The sequence below is a fragment of the Panthera tigris genome, chromosome B1, assembly GCF_018350195.1.
Source record: "Panthera tigris isolate Pti1 chromosome B1, P.tigris_Pti1_mat1.1, whole genome shotgun sequence".
Classification (NCBI taxonomy): domain Eukaryota; kingdom Metazoa; phylum Chordata; class Mammalia; order Carnivora; family Felidae; genus Panthera; species Panthera tigris.
The window spans coordinates 172,578,602-172,599,404 of NC_056663.1; the positions used below are offsets into that span (position 1 = coordinate 172,578,602).

Sequence of the window (20,803 nt, forward strand, 5' to 3'; positions counted from 1 at the left end):
GCCCCCTGCTCAGGAAGATATGCGGGAAAATTATACGACCTGTTTCAGGAGCTCATAAATTAAAAAGTGGCTCTCCGTGTCATGAGTCTTCTCACAAAGGGTTAACGGGCCAGCACACTCAGGGGGCACAAAGCTCTCTCAGCGCGCTCGCGGTCAGCTCCCTGCAGTAGCGACCATCTCCTGCATCACGGCCATTACTGACGGCTTGTTCTTCATGTCCTGTGTGCTCTGCATTTCTTTCTTTGCATTAAGCATTTATTTACAAAAACACTGATTATGTATGCTTTAACAACTACATAATCATGTGCCACTAATTTCAATTGTAATTCCATTTGTCTTATGAAAATTTGCCCTTGGAGAGTTCTTCAGAAACAAAATTACCCTCCAGGAAAGACGGTACAAAGGAACGTATTAACCACTCTGTTTACAAAAGGGATCCTGACATTGAAAAGCCACCTTTTTTGTTATGATCGTTCTGAAATGTACGATTTTCAAACACATTAGCCGGCACTGCTACCTAAAAAGAAATCAATGACTTGGTTTATAAAATGTCATTTCAGAATCAAGAATGGTCATTGGAAATAATTCAATGAAACCTTCAGGCTGTTAGAGGAAGACATCCATGTCAAATTTGTATCATTCAAGGAAAAGCCACACTTACGACGATGGAGGACATAGTAAGAGCTGGCTTTTCACAACAGTGACCTTCCTTTGGTCTTTAAGCTAATCAACTTACAGAGCCTTCTAGAACAACACCTGGGGACCCCAAGATATTAACTACAGGCATTTTTAAAAATAAATAAACCTTGTCTCCACTCGTCTCTAAAATCTCTTTTCCGTATGTACTGGGTGTCTAAAAACTGACACGGGCCAAAGAGAATCTCAGAATCACATCCATTAGGAATTTCTCATTGCTCGACAATATTTTATTACCTATGCTGGTTAATCGCACTGTTTTTGGTCAGATGAATCAGCATAGGTAATAAAGTGCTACATGGTGCTGTCTAAATAACAAATAAAACTCACACTGGGGGAGGAATGTGCATCTTCTAAGCTTGCTGCAAAGACATTCCCTGAAGTGGCTTTGATAGCACCAGACCAGCAAGCAGATAGACCAACACCAGAGGAAAAGGCCCGGCCTCCACTGTAAATGCATTAACAATCGGAAGCAAACTGTCCATTATGAATTCCAAGTAAAAATCACACTAAGTTTTTCTGAGTACTGTGTACTCAGAACTCTAAAGATCCTTTACGTAAAAACAAGGGGGCACCTGGGTGGCTTAGTCAGTAAAGAGTCAGACTTCAGCTCAGGTCATGATTTCACGGTTCAGAAGTTCAAGCCCCACGTCAGGCTCTGCACTGACATAGCAGATCCTCTGTCCCTCTCCCCCTCCCCCACCCCCCGTTCAGTTTCTCTCTCATAAAAAAATGAACATTTAAAAAAAAAATGTCATGTCTCAAGTCGATTCAAAAGAAAACAAAATTTAAAGGCAAGTGGAAATTGTGAAAATTACATTCTAAGCTATTTATGAAAGTAAAAAACCTTCCCGTGCTTTCCTTCTACAAACATGTGCCAATCCTACCATGGGAGAACAAGGGTGATGAAGAGAATTCTAATGGGATTAAAGAGAAAAAGACAGGTCTTCTAACTCTTCACGCTAACAGAAAACAGATCATGGGCCTGGTGGGTGGAGTCCTGCAGCCAGTGTGGAGACAGACAGAACCTGGAACCCAGAGCTACGGGCCTTCTGGATTGGTTTACTGACTGCAAGGTCCTTTCACTCTGCTCCCCACACAAAAATATTTATCCTTTGTTCTGATGTGCCTTCCTCCCTACAAAAGTGCCAGGAAACCATAGAAAATGCCCCTCAGCTAAAGCAGACAGGAAATTTTTGATGAGCTCATTAAAGATTCAGAACGAACACACTACGGGCATGCCAGCACACACAGCACGGTTTCCCGGAGAGACGCCGCATCTACGCGCAAGGACAAGAGCGAGTTTCCAGGTTTAACAGAAAACTGACGAGCTGGCTTTTTTTGCATTTTTTTTTTTTTTTTACAGTTAGGTTTGATATATAGCTCTAAGTAGATAACATCATCTAAATTTGTGTCCAACACTGAGTAAGAGGGAAGGAACGGTTAATGACCAAGTTCACGTACAAAATACTGTCTCTGCTGACTCCCACGCTTCGGGGCTGAAACCCCGAGCAGGAAGGGGCTGGCAGGAGTTTCTTGTAGAGCAGAGAAACTCTTGTAGAGCTTGGGGACCAGAGTCCAGGTCTTCTGTCCCCTGGGCTGAGGCTCTTTCCACTCTAGAATTTCCTTTCTTTATTCTAAAATGTTTTTAAGGGAGTACTCTTTCTGGGTTAGTTGCATTCACTGTGGAAACCAAGACCTGGTGTCAGTCTGCCATCTGACCTGCCCCCACCCCCCTCACCTACCTCCCACCCCATCCCCCACCTCTGAGTGGGGCTTAACTTCAAAGCAAGAGGAACTCAGGGCCACTTCCTCAGAGCTGTGACAGCTCTGGTTTGCGATTTTTCATAAGTAACATCTCTCAGGTAAGCTGCTTACCTTTTCCTTCAGTCTAGAAATGAAAAACTGGTACTTTACCTGAACCTCCTCAAAAATAGTTGCTTGCTCCTGATTAGTCAATGTCGTCAGATGCTTCTGGAGTTCTAGTTTGGTTTTGGAAGAATTCATTCCTATTAAGAAGAGATACAAGAAAACACTCTAAGTACAAGTTATAAGGCAGAGTAAAACTTCCATACTCGAGCTCTTTATGTTCTGAGCCACCTACTTCAAGCTTTTGACATTTTACAGACATTCTACTTGGTAACAATGTTAATGACGCCGATGGGGACAACGGACATTTTTTAGCTGAGCCCTTATGTGCCAGGCACTGTCATAAACATTAGGCCCGTATTATATAACACCGGAACAATCCATGAAGAGGATTCAGTTATCCCCATTGTACAGTTAAGAAAACCGAGACCCAGAGGCTTATGTGATTTCCCAAGACCACCACGTTGGATTCTACCTCGCATCTGTGTGGTTCCAAATTACTTTTTTCTCCACCAGACCATGTTAACACACCTCACACAATCAGAACCTTGTCCTCAGAAAATAAATTCTTGTGAGTAATTATACATAAACCCTGATGATTCTTCTCAATGGAAAACAACTATGGCTCCGTGTGAAACATTTTCCTCTTCCTTGGTAGACTCCTTCCCAATAAAATGGATTATTCATGTGGCTAACAACTTTCATTTTATCACCACTGCCTTAGTAACAGTCGTAAGACCATCAGATGACCATCACAGAGGATTAGGAGGAAAAGTGACAAAGTCACAATTTTAGTGCCAGTGAGAATGTGATACTTCACAAAGTGCTTTCTCCACACATACATGGCTTAGATCCTATTTTGCCTTTTCTTGGTGCCGGAGATCAATGTCACACATGCTGAGAAGATCTGGAAACAAAGGCTGACCTAACCACCGTGGGAGAACTGCCGCCCCGTTACTTTGATTCCAAGGGCAGCCCTCGCCTCACCCACCTGCTGCAACTCCCTCCCCTCCTCCTGAGGCTGGGCACCCGGCAGGTGCCCGGCCAAGGCCACTCACTCCGGAGAACACTGTGAATGCATCTACACAGCTAAGGATGGCTGGGAGAGGACACCTCTGAAACGTCAGAAATCAAGCCTCTGTTTTAAGAGGCATCTGCTGAGGTCTAGAGGAGCAAGGCAATTGTCAAAAGTCAGGAGGCCAATTAGTAGCTGCCCTCCCTCCCCCCGGCCCCCCCACTGCAGCTGGACGCAGAGCCCCTCCCCTCCCCCCCCCCCCCCCCCCCCCGACAGCTCTGGTGGAAGCTGTTCCTCAAACTGCAGGGGCCCTCTCAGCTTCCAGGATGTCCTTCCTCCCAGCAACACCACCCCCCCTTTTTCTGCCAAGAAAATACTCTAAAAATAAAAGCCAAGGTTTCCTAAGTGATTGCCACGCCACTACGCTCAACATTACGTGTATCACCTTCCTCAAAATACTCCCTGAAGTGGGTACCATGTTTAGTAATCCCAACGCATAAATGAAGAAACTGAGGCACAGGAAAGTCCAGTATTTTGCCCTGGGCCATCGGCTAGGTCGGGGACAGAGTCAGACTCTGAACCGTGTTTTTTGCCTCCACAAGCAACTCTTCAAACTCTCCACTGCCTCCCTTTGCCCAAAGAGTCAAGTCACTTGACACACAAGTAGGTTCGATACCAAAGTGAATTCAGAGGAAGGTGAGAGTATAGAAAAGACAGATGGGTTTCGTCAGGGCACAATTCAGGTGTTCTTTCGGCAAGCTGAGAACACAGAGATGCTTTTACTGTGCTGTAACTACTTAAATGTTGAATCAAAACGGTATTTAAACTTAGGAGTAAAATAAGCAGTCATCACTAACCAAAAGCCCTCCCTGCAGGCCTTGGACACAATGTAAGCATCCTATTTTGGAAAAACGTGGATTGTCCGATGAGACACTCACACGCAGAGGGAGCCCCTGGGCTCCACGAAGAATTCAACTAATTATATGAGAGACTAAGTCCACACTTATAACAACTGGGCAGCAACACAGACTATTCACATTCAGCAGGTATGAAGAGATGCCTTAACAAGTTTTATCCTTGCATCCAGGATGCCTCAGTGCATGCCCCACATCAAACCAGAGGTGAGGTTTCTCACGCACGCAGGCCCCGGTGCCTGGCTGTCTACCCCATATTCACAGCACACTTTCCACAGGGCTTCTCAACACCTTGCGCTGCCCCGGGTGGTTCCAGCAGCACGAACGTGGCACCCTCGACACGATGCTACAAGGCTTTACTGGGTTAAACGGACACGAGGAACAACACAGAAACAGGGAACCAGAGTCCAGGGCATTCGAAAGCTACGATCCCCCCGGCCTGGTTGTTAGTGAGGCCACTTTCACACTGCTGACGCAGAAAAGGCTCTTATTAAGGGAGGTCTGATGAATGACTTTGCTTTGCCAGAGGCAAATCTGGACAGCAAAGGAGAACCTCAGTTCAACCTTTTTTCCTTTTCGGTGAACACACAATTCAGTCTAGCAATTCCCAAAACGCTCCGCTCAACTTTAAAATGCACAAAATGCTAGATCCGCACCACTAGGACTCGTGTGGAGTTCCAACCCAGACCCGCTTACACGACGTGAGCGGCGCGCCCGCCGTGGTTGGTGTGCACAGCGTACGTATTCTTGCCGAAATCCCGGGGCACAGACTGACGATTTCAACCGATCAAGAAAGCAGCCTTTTAAGTCCTTCTTCTTGTGGCCACGTCACTGGTCCGTGAAGAGTGCTCGGCCAGAGCCTGACTTCCTATGAGAACTACTCTTACAGGAACCTACAAGGAGCTTTAATAAACCGCTTCATTCTACTTATTAGGAACACAATATAGCAAAAAGCACAGGCTTCCAAGTGTTCCTAAAAGCATCTCCCGCCTAAGGATGCCTGTAACGCTGTGTCATCTATACTTAAGAAATGCTTCCCATCAGGGTACGCACTACACAGCCTCCCAGCCTTCTACCTGTGCTACTGAGATGTTTTTGCATGAGCAGAGCTCTCTGCTTTGCTTGGATTTTATCAGGTAAAAAAGAAGAATTAAATAATAATTCCAACACCACAGCAGCAAAATCCCTACCTTGACGAAACTTTTCAGCTCTCACTTTCTGAAAGCTAGGCCAGACCACAGAAAGATTTATCAGGTGTAACTCTGGAATCCTTCCAGCTCCTGCAGATCTCGGTCTGCTTTATCTTCAGGGCCAGAGTCCTTGTTGGCTTCTTAATAAGCTCTCAAGGGACATTTCTGTCATCGTTTACGTTATCTTGACAACCACTAAGGGAAGGGTTAGGGATCCTTTCAGATGAGATCTCTAGGTAAAGCACAACTTTTCTCATTTCCAGCTCTATTTTGCATAATGTCAGGAAACAGTAGCAACTAGGAAAGCACAGTTGAAAATATTAATCATTTTGATTTATTTTAAAGAGCACTACAATGTCTGTAAACGAATCTTGGAAACTTAAGATGATAACTGTCAATCCATCTCACTTAAAAAGGGAAGTCAAATACCACTTCACACCCACTGGATGGTTATCCTAAAGAAAGTAACACACGTGGGCAAGGATGTGGAGAAGCTGGAACCCTGTGCACTACTAATGGGAGTGCACGACGGTGCAGCCACTGTGGAAAATATAACGGCGGTTCCTCAAAAAATTAAATGTGTAATTACCATATGATCCAGCAATTCCACATGTGGGTATATTCCCAAAAGAATTGAAAGCAGGAACATGAACAGATACTTGCACACCAACTTGAGAGCAACATCACTCACAACAGCCAAAAGGTGAAAACAACTCAAACGTCTATGGACAGATGAATAGATAAATGTGGTATAAACACAAAATGTATTACTAGTCGGCCTTAAAATGCTATAAAATCCTGACATACGCTACAACGTGAATAAACCTAGGAGACGTTATGCTAAATAAGCCAGTGACAAAAGGAAGCATGAGTCCACTCAGATGATGCACTAGGGCCATCACATTCACAGAGATAGAAGTAGAGTGGTGGTGGCCAGGGACCAGGGGAGGGGGAGAGGGAGTTACACTTCAGTTGATTCTCCACTTGGAAAGATGACAAAGCTCCAGAGACAGAAGTCGGCAATGACCACATAACAACGTGAATCTACTCAATGCCACTGAACTGCACACTTTAAAAAGGCTAAAATGGTCAGTTTTAGATCACATGTACTTTCACCACAATTATGCAAAAAGGGAAATGAAATCTAAATAGCAATTGTGTTCTTCTCTACACAAGTAACGCTTATTAGGAGTATTCTAGGGGCGCCTGGATGGCTCAGTCGGTTGAGTGTCTGATGCTTGATTTCGGCTCAGGTCATGATCCCAGCGTTGTGGGATCAAGCCCCGCAGCAGGCTCCGCGCTGAGTGTGGAGCCTGGTTGGGATTCTCTCTCTCTCCCCCTCCGCCCCTTTTCCCCGGATCATGCTCTCTCTCAAAAATAAAAATAAAGAAGTATTCTAGAGACATAGGAAATTATCACATCTGTTTTGATGCTTACAAAAACATAGGCCGTTTAAATCCTGTGACTCCCCTCAGAATCGCACACAAAGTTTTAGAAATCCTCCTATAAATGGAAAAAAATGCAAAAGCAAGGAGAGAGGGGAAATGAACCACTTCAATGGCAGGTTCCCTCAGAGGATCATCATCAGAGGCTTACCTTGTTCTCTGCCCCTCGCCTCCCCCTCACCGCAGGCCCAGAAATGGAGCATCTCTCTTCCCACCTGAGGAAGATTCCCTCTCTCGTTCAGGAAGGGTCTCATCTGTTCCACTCTGACCCACCTGGCCCTTGTGGCTCTGGATGTGCTGAAACCTCCCCAGCTGCACAAAGCTGGGTCAGCTGGCTCTCCGCGCCCCCCCCCCCCCCGCCCCCGCACAGCCTTCTCCTGAGGTGCAGCTGAGGGGCAGGTAACAGGGAGGGCTTTCCCTCGCAGGAGGACTCCCGGACTCACACACTAGTTTACCCCTACACTTCACTCATTCTTGATTTACTTCCCCCTAAAATGTGCATACGACCAATCCCCTTTCCTCCCACAATGCGCTAAAGATCAAACTGGTAACAGTGCAAGTTACAGCACCTCGCACAGTGCCTGGCACACCTTAAATGCTCAACAAATATCAGCTGCAAATGGTAACATTTACCACAGTTTCTCCTGACACCAAATTTCTAGAAACTATCGTCCTATCATCCACACTCAGTCCTTTTTACTCTTTCCCTTCAGCTCAACTGCAACCCTCCTTCTGCCCCCTTCACTCCATGAAAACTGTTCTGGCAGAGGTTACTGATGACCTTGTAATTGAAACACTCGGTGGAAATTCTTCAGCTCCTATCTTAACTAGATCTCTTCATAGCAGCCAATAGGGCTGATCACGCACAACCTTGATAAATGCCATGCAGCCGGTATGCAGCTTCTGGCTCTCTACTCAGAGCCCCTTAGAGGGGCGATGGTAGACTGGGGAGTGGATGTTTATCTTCAAATCCTGAGCACCTAGCACAGTACAGAAGACACCCTCAGCATACTGACAGTTCACCTGTAATCCCTGTAACTAACATGAGCCTCAGGCAGAATCTTTCAAGGAATGCAGACTGCCTAAGGTTTTCCTGGGACCTTTAAGTCCCGAAATGTTAAGGCTTGAAGGGGGCCCCTACTCACCCTCTATCCGCTCACACAGCTTGTGCAGGCCCTGCAAGGGGCAGCCCTCACACAGCTGGGCAGGTGTTTTAGCCGTCTGCTGCACCGCAGCCACAGTGAAAGCCTGCTTCAGGGTCATCATAATCTCATCAACCTGATCAGAGAGAAGATAGCAAAAAGCCCATTTAAGATGAGTGGAGCTGGGGCCCCTGGGTGGCACAGTCGGTTGAGCGTCAGACTTTGGCTCAGGTCATGATCTCACAGTTTGTGGGTTCGAGCCCCACGTCAGGCTCTGCACTGACAGCCTGGAGCCTGCTTCAGATTTTGTCTCTCCCTCTGCCCCTCCCCTGTTCACGCTCTCTCTCAAAAATAAACAACAACAACAAAAAGATGAGTGGGGCTGCGGGGTGCCTGGGTGGCTCAGTTGGTTAAGCCTCCGACTTGGCTCAGGGCATGATCTCATAGTTTGTGATTTGGAGCGTCACGTCAGGTTCTGTGATGACATTGCAGAGCCTGCTTGGGATTCTCTCTTTCTCTGCTCCTCCTCCGCAGGGAGGGAGGGATAGATGGATGGATGGAAGGATGAATGAATGAATAAATAAAGACATAACTTAAAAAATAAATAAATAAACTCAAAATAAATAAATAACTTTAAAAAAAAGATGAGTGGGCTGAGATTTCAGGACTCTGCAAAGACTGGGTATTTGAAGATTTGGGGGGGGACCACTAATCACTGACAAACATAGTCATTATCGTAATATCTGCTAGGATTATAGTCTTAAAAACACTACCTAGATGTTCAAAACGCTTAAATGAGCTAAGGTAAAAACTAAAACCACAAATTAAATACTGACAAAAAAGCCAACTCCTCTGGACCAAAAATCCAAAATGACATTTTTTAACGCTGGGCCAGAGGGCAAAGTGAGCAGATTCCACAAAAACAATGAAAATTGAAGACACATGCCCAAATAAGTCTTGTATGTATACTAGCTAATTGTTGAATAGTCATGATGAATAACTGAAGCCAAATGATGACACACTGATGAAGCTATATGGTTTGCTAAGGGAAGAAAAAATCAGTGAGGTTGAAATTCCACATGAATAAGGTTTCCAGGGGAGAACTCTCAGTCGCACTTACCAGAGCCTCATTTGTGCACTGAAACACGTAACAGACGAAATGAAAGCCTCCGCCCCCTGAAGCCTCTCGGCAGATAAACCCGAAATGGTCCACGTGTCTAATACCCTGTTGAAGGCAGGGAAAAGAGGAAGGAACATTGAGCTGTATCCACAAGACGCACAACTGTCAGAGGGCAACTTAAGACTGACACAGCACAGTCTGACTGACCGGAGCACTATAAAATTAGTTTCTCAGATTTTTTGAAGCACAGTTGATACCAAACGTTACATTAGTGTCAGGTGTACGATGCAGTAATTGGATCAGTCTGCATGTTATGCTATGCTCACCACCAATGTAGCTACCATCTGTCACCATCCAGTGCGATTAGGATACCCCTGACTATACTCCCTAAGCTGTACCTTCCACGCCTGGGACTTATGCATTCCACAACCGAAAGCCTGTATCCCCGACTCCTCTCCCCTCTGGCAATCATCAGTTTGTTCTCTGCATATTTGGGTCTAGTTCTGCTTTTTGTTTACTCATTTGTTTTTTAGATTCCACATATAAGTCAAGTCATGTGGTATTTGTTTTTCTTGGACTTATTTCCCTCAGCATAATACCCTCTAGGTCCATCCATGTTGTCACAAATGGCAAGAGCTCCATCCTTTTCATTGCTGTGTAATATTCCAGTGTGTGTGTGTGTGTGTGTGTGTGTGTGTACATCTTCTTTATCCATTCATTTATGCACACTTGGATTGCTTCCATATCTTAGCTACTATATAAATAAAGCTGCAATAAAAATAGGAATACACCTATCTTTTTGAATTAGTGTTTTTGTTTCTTTGGATAAATACCCAGTAGTGGAATTACTGGATCACATGGTAGTTCTATTTTTAATGTTTTGAGGAACCTCCATACTGTTTTCCACCATGGCTGCACCAATTTACATTCCCACCAGCAGGGTACCAAGGGTTTCTTTTTCTCCACATCCTTGCCAACACTTGTTTCTTGTCTTTTTTATTTTAGCCATTCTAACAGGTGTAAGGGGATAACTCACTGAGATTCTGATTTGTATTTCCCTGATGACTGTGATACTGAGCATCTTTTCATGTGCCTGTTGGATCTCTGTATATCTTCTTTGGGAAAATGTCTATTCAGCTCCTCTGCCTGTTTTTCAATTCGATTATTTGTTTTTCTGGTGTTGAGTTGTGTTAAGTATTTTACCTATTTTGCATATTAACTCTTCACGGGATATATCATTTGCAAATATCGTCTCTCATTCAGTAAGCTGCTTTTTTCATTTTGGTGTTGGTCTCCCTCTCTATGTAAAAGCTTTTTATTTTGGTTTAATGCCAAAAGTTTATTTTTGCTTTTGTTTCTCTTGCTGGAGGAGATACCTGGAAAATTCTGCAATAGCCAATGTCAAAGAAATTACTGCCTATGTTTTCTTCTAGGAGTTTCATGGCTTCATGCCTCACATTTAGGGCCTTTGTTCCATTTTGAGTTTATTTTTGTGTATCGTATAAGCAAGTGGTCCAGTGTCCTTCTCTTGCATGTAGCTGTCCAGTTCTCCCAGGGCCACTGTTGAGCAGATGGCCTTTTCCCCACTGTATACTCTTGCCTCCTTTGTCACAGACTAATTGACCATATGATTATGGGTTTATTTCTGGGCTTTCTATTCTATTTCACTGATCCATGGGTCCATTTTTGTGCCAGGACCATACTGTTTTGATTACTACAAGTCTGTAGTCTATCTTAATATCTGGAATTGTGATACCTCCAGCTTTGTTGTTCTCAAGATTGCCTTGGCTATTTGGGGCCTTTTGTGGTTCCAGACGATTTTCTCAGATATTTTAAATATCTAAAAACATCTCTCAAATATGAAGATTAACAGTGTTCTCCTAAAATGTTATTCTGATTACCCCTATAATACAAGAACAACTGAAAACCAGAGTTTTTAATGTTCATTTTAGTACTAAAAGGAAGTGCAGAAAAGTGGACACAGAAAGAGGAGAACTTTTCTTAGGTATTAAAGAAAAACTACTTCAAAAACCCAAAGTAGATAAGAGATTAATGAAGAAATACAACTACATGCACACACGCACACATGTAAACACAGTCACAGAGGTTAAAAAAAAAGTTTTAAAACACATTTGTACTCCTAAAACACAAGTACTTCACTGGTATTAAGAATGAGTCACAAAGCGTACACGCAGAGAGTAGAGAGGCTTTTAAATGTAAGATATTAAGGCCAGGGTTGTACACTATTGTTTCTCAAGAGCTCTTCTGAATATGTAAACTTGTTTTGAAAGTATCAGCTAAGAGGCACCTTGATACAGATAAGACCTAGAGCATAATTATTAATACGTGAGTATCTTCAGAAAGCACCAGCATGCAGAGATACAAGGGCTATGAACTTGAGTTCGGGTCGTCATGTAAACTTGTAAGCTGCACCCTTTAGGAAATAATAAAACTGTCATACGAAAAAGCAAACCTTAAACATTAACATTTCAATAGAAATAGCAGCAAATTGAGATTAAATTCTGTGGATAATCTCAGGCTGAACATTTTCCAATAAATGGGCAATCACTGACGTATCTCAATCAATGCTCCCCAACAGCAAGGTAAACACATGCCAGGCATTAATTCTCTGGGGAAGAGGATTTGGAAAAATTTATTTTGCAAATGGCTCCCTATCCAACTACAAAAGGAACATTCTTTATTTTCACATTTTGGGAAAAGGGTTCGAAAGAGAAATTTTTTTTATGTAGATCATGTTATAAATCAGCAATGAGATTTTTGTTACATCTAGTTATGAGAAAATGGAAGTGAGGAAATGAGAAGCCGGACTTTTTAAAAAATAGCCAAACAATGACTTTAAATGACCTCATATTTGTTAGGAAGATCCTGAGTACAACTGACATAGCTTATTATAACTGATTCTCCAGAATCTCTCTATGAAACACGCCTAGGGAGACTATCAAGAAAGAATCAAGTAGGCATTGTATTCTGAGGAAAACATCCTTAAAGATAATCACTAATTCAAAGAAGAAGAAATAATGACTGGCACCCAAAAGAAGTGAAGAATTTTTATACAGTAGAAATGAGCACCTATTTAAAAACATTTACATGTATATATATGAATACATATAGTAAAACATGCACACACACATCTGGAAATTGTGACTACAGAACGTTACCACCAATAATTGAAAAAAGAAAAGTAGATGTATTCTCTCCAGATTACCGTTGCTGACAGCAAATTTAACTTCAAAATTATAGGTAAATTTTGCCTTAATACACCAAATTGAAGAAGAAATGCAAGATCACAAATCAAGTACACCCAGAAAGTGTACATCTTGCAAACTTTTAGCACTTCTGTTGAATGACAGATAATAAAAGAATTCATTAAAAATTCAAACGCAAATGAACCAACAACCCATCTCCATTTACCTGAGAGCAAAAGGATATTTCCTTAAAGTTTTTCTCCAATGCTATTTTTTTGGTGTCAGGACTGATGAGGTAAACTTCAGACTGGCCAATCTTAAAAGACAAAAAAAAAAGAAACCAGTTTTTCATGAAAATTGAACTCAAATTTATCATACAAACATTCTCGTGTTGTGACCTATGGAAATGCAGAAGAAGAGGGGCAAGCTCTTCTAAGGTTCAAGTTCACTGCAAGTTCAAGTTGCAAGTTCACTGCAGAGGATGAACAGCTCCCGGGGCTCCGGTTTACCCTGGGGATTTCAGGCAGCACCTCACGTGTGTGAGTACATCCACCTGTGTAAGGCAGCGGTCTTCTTTTTTTTAATGTTTATTTATCTTTGAGAGAGAGAGAGAGAGAGAGAGAGAGAGAGAGAGAGAGAGAGAGAGAGAGGGGCAGAGCATGAGTGGGGGAGGGGCAGAGAGAGAGGGAGACACAGAATCGGAAGCAGGCTCCAGGCTCTGAACTGTCGGCACAGAGCCCGACGCGGGGCTCGAACTCACAAACCGTGAGATCGTGACCTGAGCCAAAGTCGGATGCTTAGCTGACTGAGCCACCCAGGCGCCCTAAAGCAGTCTTCTTTGAGATGAAAGAACCAAATATCCAAAAGTTAGCAACCAAACCTCAGATGCCACATCTCCCCTTTGTAAGAAGTGAGGTGTCTATAAAAGCGAATCTTCCAGAAAGGGTTCTCTTTTGAAACTTCCAAAACACTTTCTAATGACATTTTTTTTTTTTTAACTGCAAAGTCTTTTAGAATTACTGTTAAAATAAGCTACCATGGTTGAGTACATACTATTTGTTAAGCGTTCAAATACCACTTACTTGACTTTTTAAAGTTAGAGCATTAGGGCCTCCTGGGTGGCTCAGTTGGTTAAGCATCTGACTTAGTCTCAGGTCAGGATTGGGATCCTCAGGTTAGGATTCTCTCTCTCCCTGTCTCCCTCTGCCCCTCCATAGTTCACTCATGCACACGCTCGCTCGCTCTCTCTCTCTCAAAATAAATAAATAAACTTAAACAATTAAAAAAAATAAAGTTAGAGTATTAGCATATGTTAACACTGCCTTACAGCTTTGGGTCAGCACAATAAATGCCATTATAGCAGAGGACTGTGTTGCCACAACCCATCCCTGCCTCAAGGACCTTCTCATTTGCTGCTCCCTGAATTCATGATACTCCTACTAGAAGAGTATCTAGTTGGCCACACTGAACCTCTGCTCAGTGGAAAATCACTTCCTCCAAGCAGCCTTCCTGGAATTCTCAGATATTCTCACAGCATCCTCTACTTCCTTCTCCTTTGTGGCATTTATCACAACTGTAATGAGGCCATTACTTGTACAATCGGTTGTCAGTCCCCCTTACTGGAATCTAACTCCCGTGTGGGCAGAGACCATGCCTGCCCTATTCACTGCTGTGACTTCTAGCATTCTGAAAGGGACCCTACACACAGCAGTCACACACTAAGTACTTGAAAATACATGCGCTGAGTAGCTTTCACAATGACACCACTATCTTTTTAAATACAGATCACAGAATAAGATGCAAAAGCCTGAATACCAACATAGCTCTTTTCAGTACACTGGTTAACAATGAAAACAGCCCTATTTACCCACTGACACATCGTCTTCATCTTAAACCTGCTTACATCCAACAACCCATTAGCCTAAGTGGCAGCCTCCTTACCTGTCGGCCATCTCACTGCGCTGAGTTAGGCACAAAAACATTACACTTACGGTAATTTTGCTCTCACTAGAATATCAGTCGTGACATTCTAGAAGGGGGCTGAGAACAATCAGTTCCCTGTACCATCAGAGGCCAGCTCCCTGATGGGACAGCCCCAAGTCCCGTCAGCTCAGACCCAGAGACTCCCAAGGAGGGCAAGCCCATACAGAAGAGCCCAGAGCAGCACGGAACCCAGGAATCCCAAGCCGAGGACAGCTTCCCTATCCATTTCCTTTTCTGGTACTTGTCTATTAGTTTACCAAACCTCTTCTAGAAAACAAGGGAGTAAGCAGTTGGCTAAACTATTATTTCAGTTTGGGTATAAATTTTAAATATCATGTTCTCCCCAAACCAATTACTCTGATTAACAAAGGATAAATATTTTATAATTTAACAGAAACAGTAAAGAGGGAGTAATTTCCAATTAAAAGATTTTGTTGAAATATATTTCTTGAAATTAATGTAGATTTTTAAAAAATTCTTTTGGAGTCTCTTACATGTGTCACCTGTTCCTTCCATTGAAAAGGTACCTTTCAACCAAGAGGGTGGGGAGTGGGTAGAGATAAGAACATACCAGTCGGTTAAGTGTTTGACTTTGGCTCAGGTCATGATCTCATGGTTCATGAGTTCAAGCCCTACACTGGGCTCTGTGCTGGTGGTGCAGAGCCTGCTTAGGATTCTCTCTCTCTCCCGGTCTCTCTCTCTCTCTCTCTCTCTCTCTCTCTCTCTGCTCTTTCCCCACTTGTGCTCTCTCTCTCAAATAAACTTAAAACAAAAAAATGATTGATTCTCTTTAGGTTTCCAACTATAATTTTATATGTATCTTTTTTAATGTTTGTTTTGAGAGAGAGAGAGAGAGCACAGAGGAGGGGCAGAGAGAGAGGGAGACATAGAATCCGAAGCAGGCTCTGAGCCGTCAGCACAGTGCCGGACATGGGGCTCGAACTCACAAAATGTGAGATCATGACCTGAGCCAAAGTGAGATGCTCAACCAACTGAGCCACCCAGGTGCCCCTCCAACGATGATTTTAAAGGTCTAAAACTAAAGGATTTTATCCTGAGAAAAGGACTATTTGCTCTAAAATTAGATTCACACATAAATCCAAAAGCAATTTACTAAGAATCCATTCTCCATAAAGATTTCTTTTGAACGTGTATCTCACACTGGGGATGAGCCCGGGGCTTGATGATATTTTACCGTGAAGAGCATAGTTCGATTTTCCTCAATATCTGTCGGCTGCACAATATTGTGCCCGCTAATTAGGTGGTTCTCAATGTCGTTTTCCTCAAAGGACCTGAAGAGACTACTACTTCGAAGGCTTCCATCTTGAAATTCCTTCTTAAAGGCCAAAGAGCGCAGGCCGGGCTGGGAGAAGGATTTGCGCATGGGCCTCCCGCCCTGCTCCCCATTCCCCACCGGCTGGAGCACAGATCGGAACTTATCCGTGAAGGAAAGCCCTCCCACAGGATTTGGGGTTTCAGAATCCTGGGAGACCAAGTCAAATTCGGCTTTCCTGCTGCAGCTGACGTGATTGAACTTCTCGATGCACTCGTCGATCAGGGCCGGAGGGGCCTTCTTGTGAGCCACTGTCACCCGGCCACAGAAGAGCACCTCAAACTTCTTGGCAAACGTCTCATCGAACTCAGACGGGCAATGCAGCTCCTCCTGGCGGGCAATCTTCCCGGCCTGTCGGATGGAGCTGATGATCTCAGGCACCTGCCAAGAAAGGAAGAGTGTTACTTGGAACATGCGGTAGTAGGTATGCCCACGCTGGTGCGCACGCACGTGTGTGTACACACACACACACACACACACACACACACACACACACACACACGGCAGGAATATGCGACGAACCAACGCTATGCTCTCCACAACCACTCCACTGCATACTCCATGGTACTGACGTAGGATCCGTGGGGAATCCGGGACTGGAAATGTCTTCCCACGAGACGCACAACTTTCAGAGAGGAAAAGAGGAACAATACTGAGGAAGCAACTCTTATGTGCCAGGGCCTACGCTAGGGGACTGACATGCCCACAACACTCCACAAGGTTGAGTGACGAGCCCACGGACACACAACCCAGTGTGGCCGTGGAATCAAACGTGGCTTAGTCCCTCTTCAAAGCCACAGTCCTCTCTGCGGCAGCTGTCACCTCCCAAAGAGATCTGTCTCTGATGTGGCTCCACCAAAACATTCTCCTGCATTTCATGGCGGTAGACCTTGGAGTGTCTTCCACAATAAATGGGTGGGATGACCTAGACAAGTGAGGACGGCAATTATCTTATCAAGTACTTCTTCAAATCACAACACCATTATTTTCTTCAAAGACAGCTGACAATGTATTACTCGGTCCCATACTTCCTCGCAGTTGAGCAGTGCTGACTGCAGAGCTAGAAGGTTTTAACCAAGGAGTGAGTAACCAAGGCTGTATCATTATCACGGCAACACACTGGGGCCTGTTCCCACGGAGACTCCAAGCCTCTGGGTTCAGTGCAGTCACGATCAAGAGAACGAACAAAAGGGTCTCCTGTGCTATCATCATTCCCACGGCAACATCCTCTCATCGTGAGCTGCCAACAAGAGCCTTCAAAGCAGCAGCAGATATAAATCTGCGACCACAGTAAGCACCTGTGTGGTCACTTAGATGAAGTATGGCCACGACACTAACACAAGACGGGCATGAATTCAATCTTGCTAAGGAAGGACCTAGTTTTTGTTATGACCTAAACCCCAAAGCAATTTTTTTCCCTTTTTTCTATGTAAGAAAATTCAATTTAAGGCCCAATACCCATAGGCTCAATGTCTTCCAACAACATTATAGAGGAGAGAACAGCAACAACAAAAAGCCTGTTACAATTCAGGTCAAAGATCAGCACATACAATAAAGGGAGATGGCTGCAGGTTTAGAATGTATGCTTATATCCCGTAAGGCCCAATGGCTCCAAAGACTTTTCTTTGTGATTTCATATCAAGCACATCTTAAAGACGGAATCTCTGCCATAAAGATTATGATATACCCTTCCAAGGTATTTTATCATGCAAGGAGTTCAAATAGATCTAGGTATATTCTATATTTTAAAAATTGATTCCTGAAGCATAAGAGCCAAACAATACTAAATAAGCCAACATTGCAGCATATGTCAAGCCTCTATTTGCACCGAGTATGTGCTTATGCTGTAGCACAGGCCACTATTGCCAAATCGCATAGCACACGGAAGCCTTAACACTGGTTAATGTGAAAGACGACAGGACTGAGAGGGAGGAAGCCCAGGTTCCATTCACACCTTTGCCAATGAGTCACTACAGGCCCTTGGCAAAAACCGCCTCAGTTTCTCTCAAAACAAACAAACAAACAAACAAAGCTTATAAGATTTTTCAGGCAAAGTTATTTTGGCAAAGAATTTTCAAAGGAAAACAGCCAATTCCTGCAGTAAAAAAACCTCGCCGCATTTCTGAGCAAGTGTATGAAATTATTTTGTCAGGAGTCACATGAACCTTTCCCATTGTTAAACTTACTCTCTGAACAGAAAGGTCAAAGCTTACACAGCCTTCTGAGGCTTGTTAGAATAACTTCATTTCTGTACGCTGGACCTTCCACTGCCTCTGAGGTGATAGCGTTTTTCATTATATAATCAAAGGACAGAGAAAATGTGTGAAGTCTCATGAACTTACGGTGACTTGGTAGCAAACAACACAGACACAAGTAAGACACCGAGTGGAGAACCTGACAGGGGTCCCTCACTTCACAAGCTCAGAAGAGGCTGAGGAGCTCATCACAACCTCGGTCAGGGTTGAGGCTGTGAAGTTTTTCCGACCGCCATTCTCTCCTACACAGTAATCACCATCCTCTCGAGGCGGGCTTTAAGTCCAGGACCAGAGCCCTCCTCCTTGCTCCGGTGAGTTGCAATACGAGTATGAAGGAGAGGACTGGGTTAAAAAGAATCACTGTGATCCTGACAAGAGCCTAACCATCTCAGAATATTTGACAGAATACCGCCAAACATAATACAGCATAATACAGCAATACATTGTGAACACTTACAAATCGAATGTTTCAAAATCACCAGAAGTAAGATATGAGACTTTTTAAATAAAAAATGGGCTCCACTTGTGTGTAAGTTTGTAAATCCGTGGTTCACTTTACCACAATAGGCCTGGAGCACCGCTTTTCGAGAAATGAAGGCATGACATCCACTTGTGATGAATCATGAATTCTCCATCCTTTGTGACTCTGTCCTGGACCCACCTACACTGTTAATTGTTACAGGAGGGAACTGAGTCATGTACGTCATTTTATTTCCAAACCTTTTTCTAGGTATCACTGGACGCCAGGAGGTAGGGGTCCAGAAGCAGGCCAGTCCTGCCCAGGCAGGGAGTGGGGCCCAAGGATCTTTAGCCAGAACGTGTACAGTCCTGAGATGGGGTCTGCTGGGGGCCTGAACGCAGATGGGAGTCGAGAGCAAGGCCGGGTAAAGGATTCTGGAAGACCGCACACACAAGAATCGGCAGCTATCTGGGTGGGGGAGTTGAGGGCATGAAAGACAGCAGGTGGCTTGGAGAGACTGCCTCAGGCTGCGAACACGGGAGGAGGTTGAAGGAGACAGGAGGAGCTTGGCCTCCGTACAGGCTGAGTGGCAGCAGGAGGGCTTGAGAGTAAAGGCATCTAGTGGGCAGTTGGGCAAATGGGCCTGGAGTTCAAGACAGGACACGTAGACTGGGACGTCAACGGCTCACGTACAAGCGGCGGCTGACACCCCGGGAACAGAAAAAGGGAAAGCAAAGGAAGAAGGCAAGGATGGGACCGTAGGCTACACGGATGTCTCAGATGCAAAGAAACTGAGGGAGTGAAGGCAGAGGAGGAGAAAGGGAAGCCGTCAAGGATGACATCAGAGATGTCAACCGAGGGAGAGGAGGCCGTGGAGAGTCAGTGGCTGGGGATACGTAAAAGTAAATAAAGGGGGGATGCCAATTCTAACCCCCAAAATAAACAAACTTAACTGAAAAGGGTCTCAAGGTAAAACTTCAGGCTATCAGAACATATACTTCAAATTACAATATTGACCGCAAACACAGTGACCCTTTTAGGGCAAATACACCAGGCCAGCGGGGTTTACTTCCATTGATACAATCTAAAAAATACTTTTTTTAGCGTAGCCACAGCTGTAATATCTACGTCATTTCTGACCACAGATCAGCAGCAGAGTAAATCAAAGCTAACTACAGTAAAAACAAGAATCTGAAAAGCATCATACTGCAATAAATTCAATAATGGTTTGAGATTTTATTTCCTTTTACACTGGGAATCACAACAACAAAAAAAGTTAATTAAAATGATCCCCCAACAATGAAAAAAAAGGCCCTGTTTAGATATAAAATTTCTTAAACTGCTCTTCTGTCAGCCTATTTGAGTTTATACTAAAGCTCCTTCTTAAAGTAAATCTGCACCTTATTTCACAACCACAACTTTCTCCTGAATTCACAGTAACAAATGCAGAATTCACATGGTAACACGACATATATATATGGTTTCTGCAGCAGGCTTAAGGGAGTATTGTTTTAGAAGTCACCAGAAAACCATAGTATAAGACAGTCAGAAACATTCACTGCCGTAAATAAAGTCCTCATTTAAACATCTGGGTCAACTGTTTTGGTAAGGATTTAGGGATTTTAAAGGATGATAAACATATAGCAAGTGTAATTTTATTCACAAGGACTTAGGAAAGAGCTTCTAAAACAATATTTGGAATGAAAAATCATTTTACGTTACATTTATACCTGTGTTTTGCTGCCAACTAGTAACAAATAAGTATTAACTGAATCTGAAGAAGCCCATATTTGTGTTTAAAATTCTAGCAATTTTTCCTATTATTTAACATTATATCCTTCCCAAACTGCAAAAATACAGCAGGCCACACTGTGCCTTGTCCCTTGGATGAAATGTCCTCTCACTGCAAAAAGTTAAAACAACATGCTAAAGGAAAATTATTCTGCATAATTATTTTCCAGAAGGAACAGACTTGTGTTTCATTTTTGTCGGTAATGAGTGTTTTTTTGTATTTGTTGGTCAGAAAGAAGGTAAATAGGGGAAGAAAACTAAATTAAACCAAGTACTTCCTCTAGCATATATGCCTTGAATTTTATACAAAATACTTAAGAAAATATCTTCTTACGAGTGCTCACTACTTACATTATTTAAAGAGAATAAAACACCTGTCCCACA

At 43.5% G+C, this 20,803-nt stretch overlaps 1 protein-coding gene across 5 annotated transcripts in view; it reads right to left on the minus strand.

The window, feature by feature from the left end:
* The window catches only part of TBC1D1 (TBC1 domain family member 1), a 215,232-nt gene that overhangs the window by 103,420 nt on the left and 91,009 nt on the right, over nt 1-20,803 (minus strand). For all 5 annotated transcript variants that reach the window (XM_042984763.1, XM_007098858.3, XM_007098857.3 and 2 more), the window contains exons 2-6: nt 15,776-16,294; nt 12,824-12,913; nt 9,392-9,496; nt 8,275-8,407; nt 2,614-2,705 (exon numbers count right to left, since the gene is read on the minus strand). In XM_042984763.1, coding sequence (XP_042840697.1) covers nt 2,614-2,705; nt 8,275-8,407; nt 9,392-9,496; nt 12,824-12,913; nt 15,776-16,294 — 939 coding nt within the window. The remainder of the gene's footprint in view (nt 1-2,613; nt 2,706-8,274; nt 8,408-9,391; nt 9,497-12,823; nt 12,914-15,775; nt 16,295-20,803) is intronic.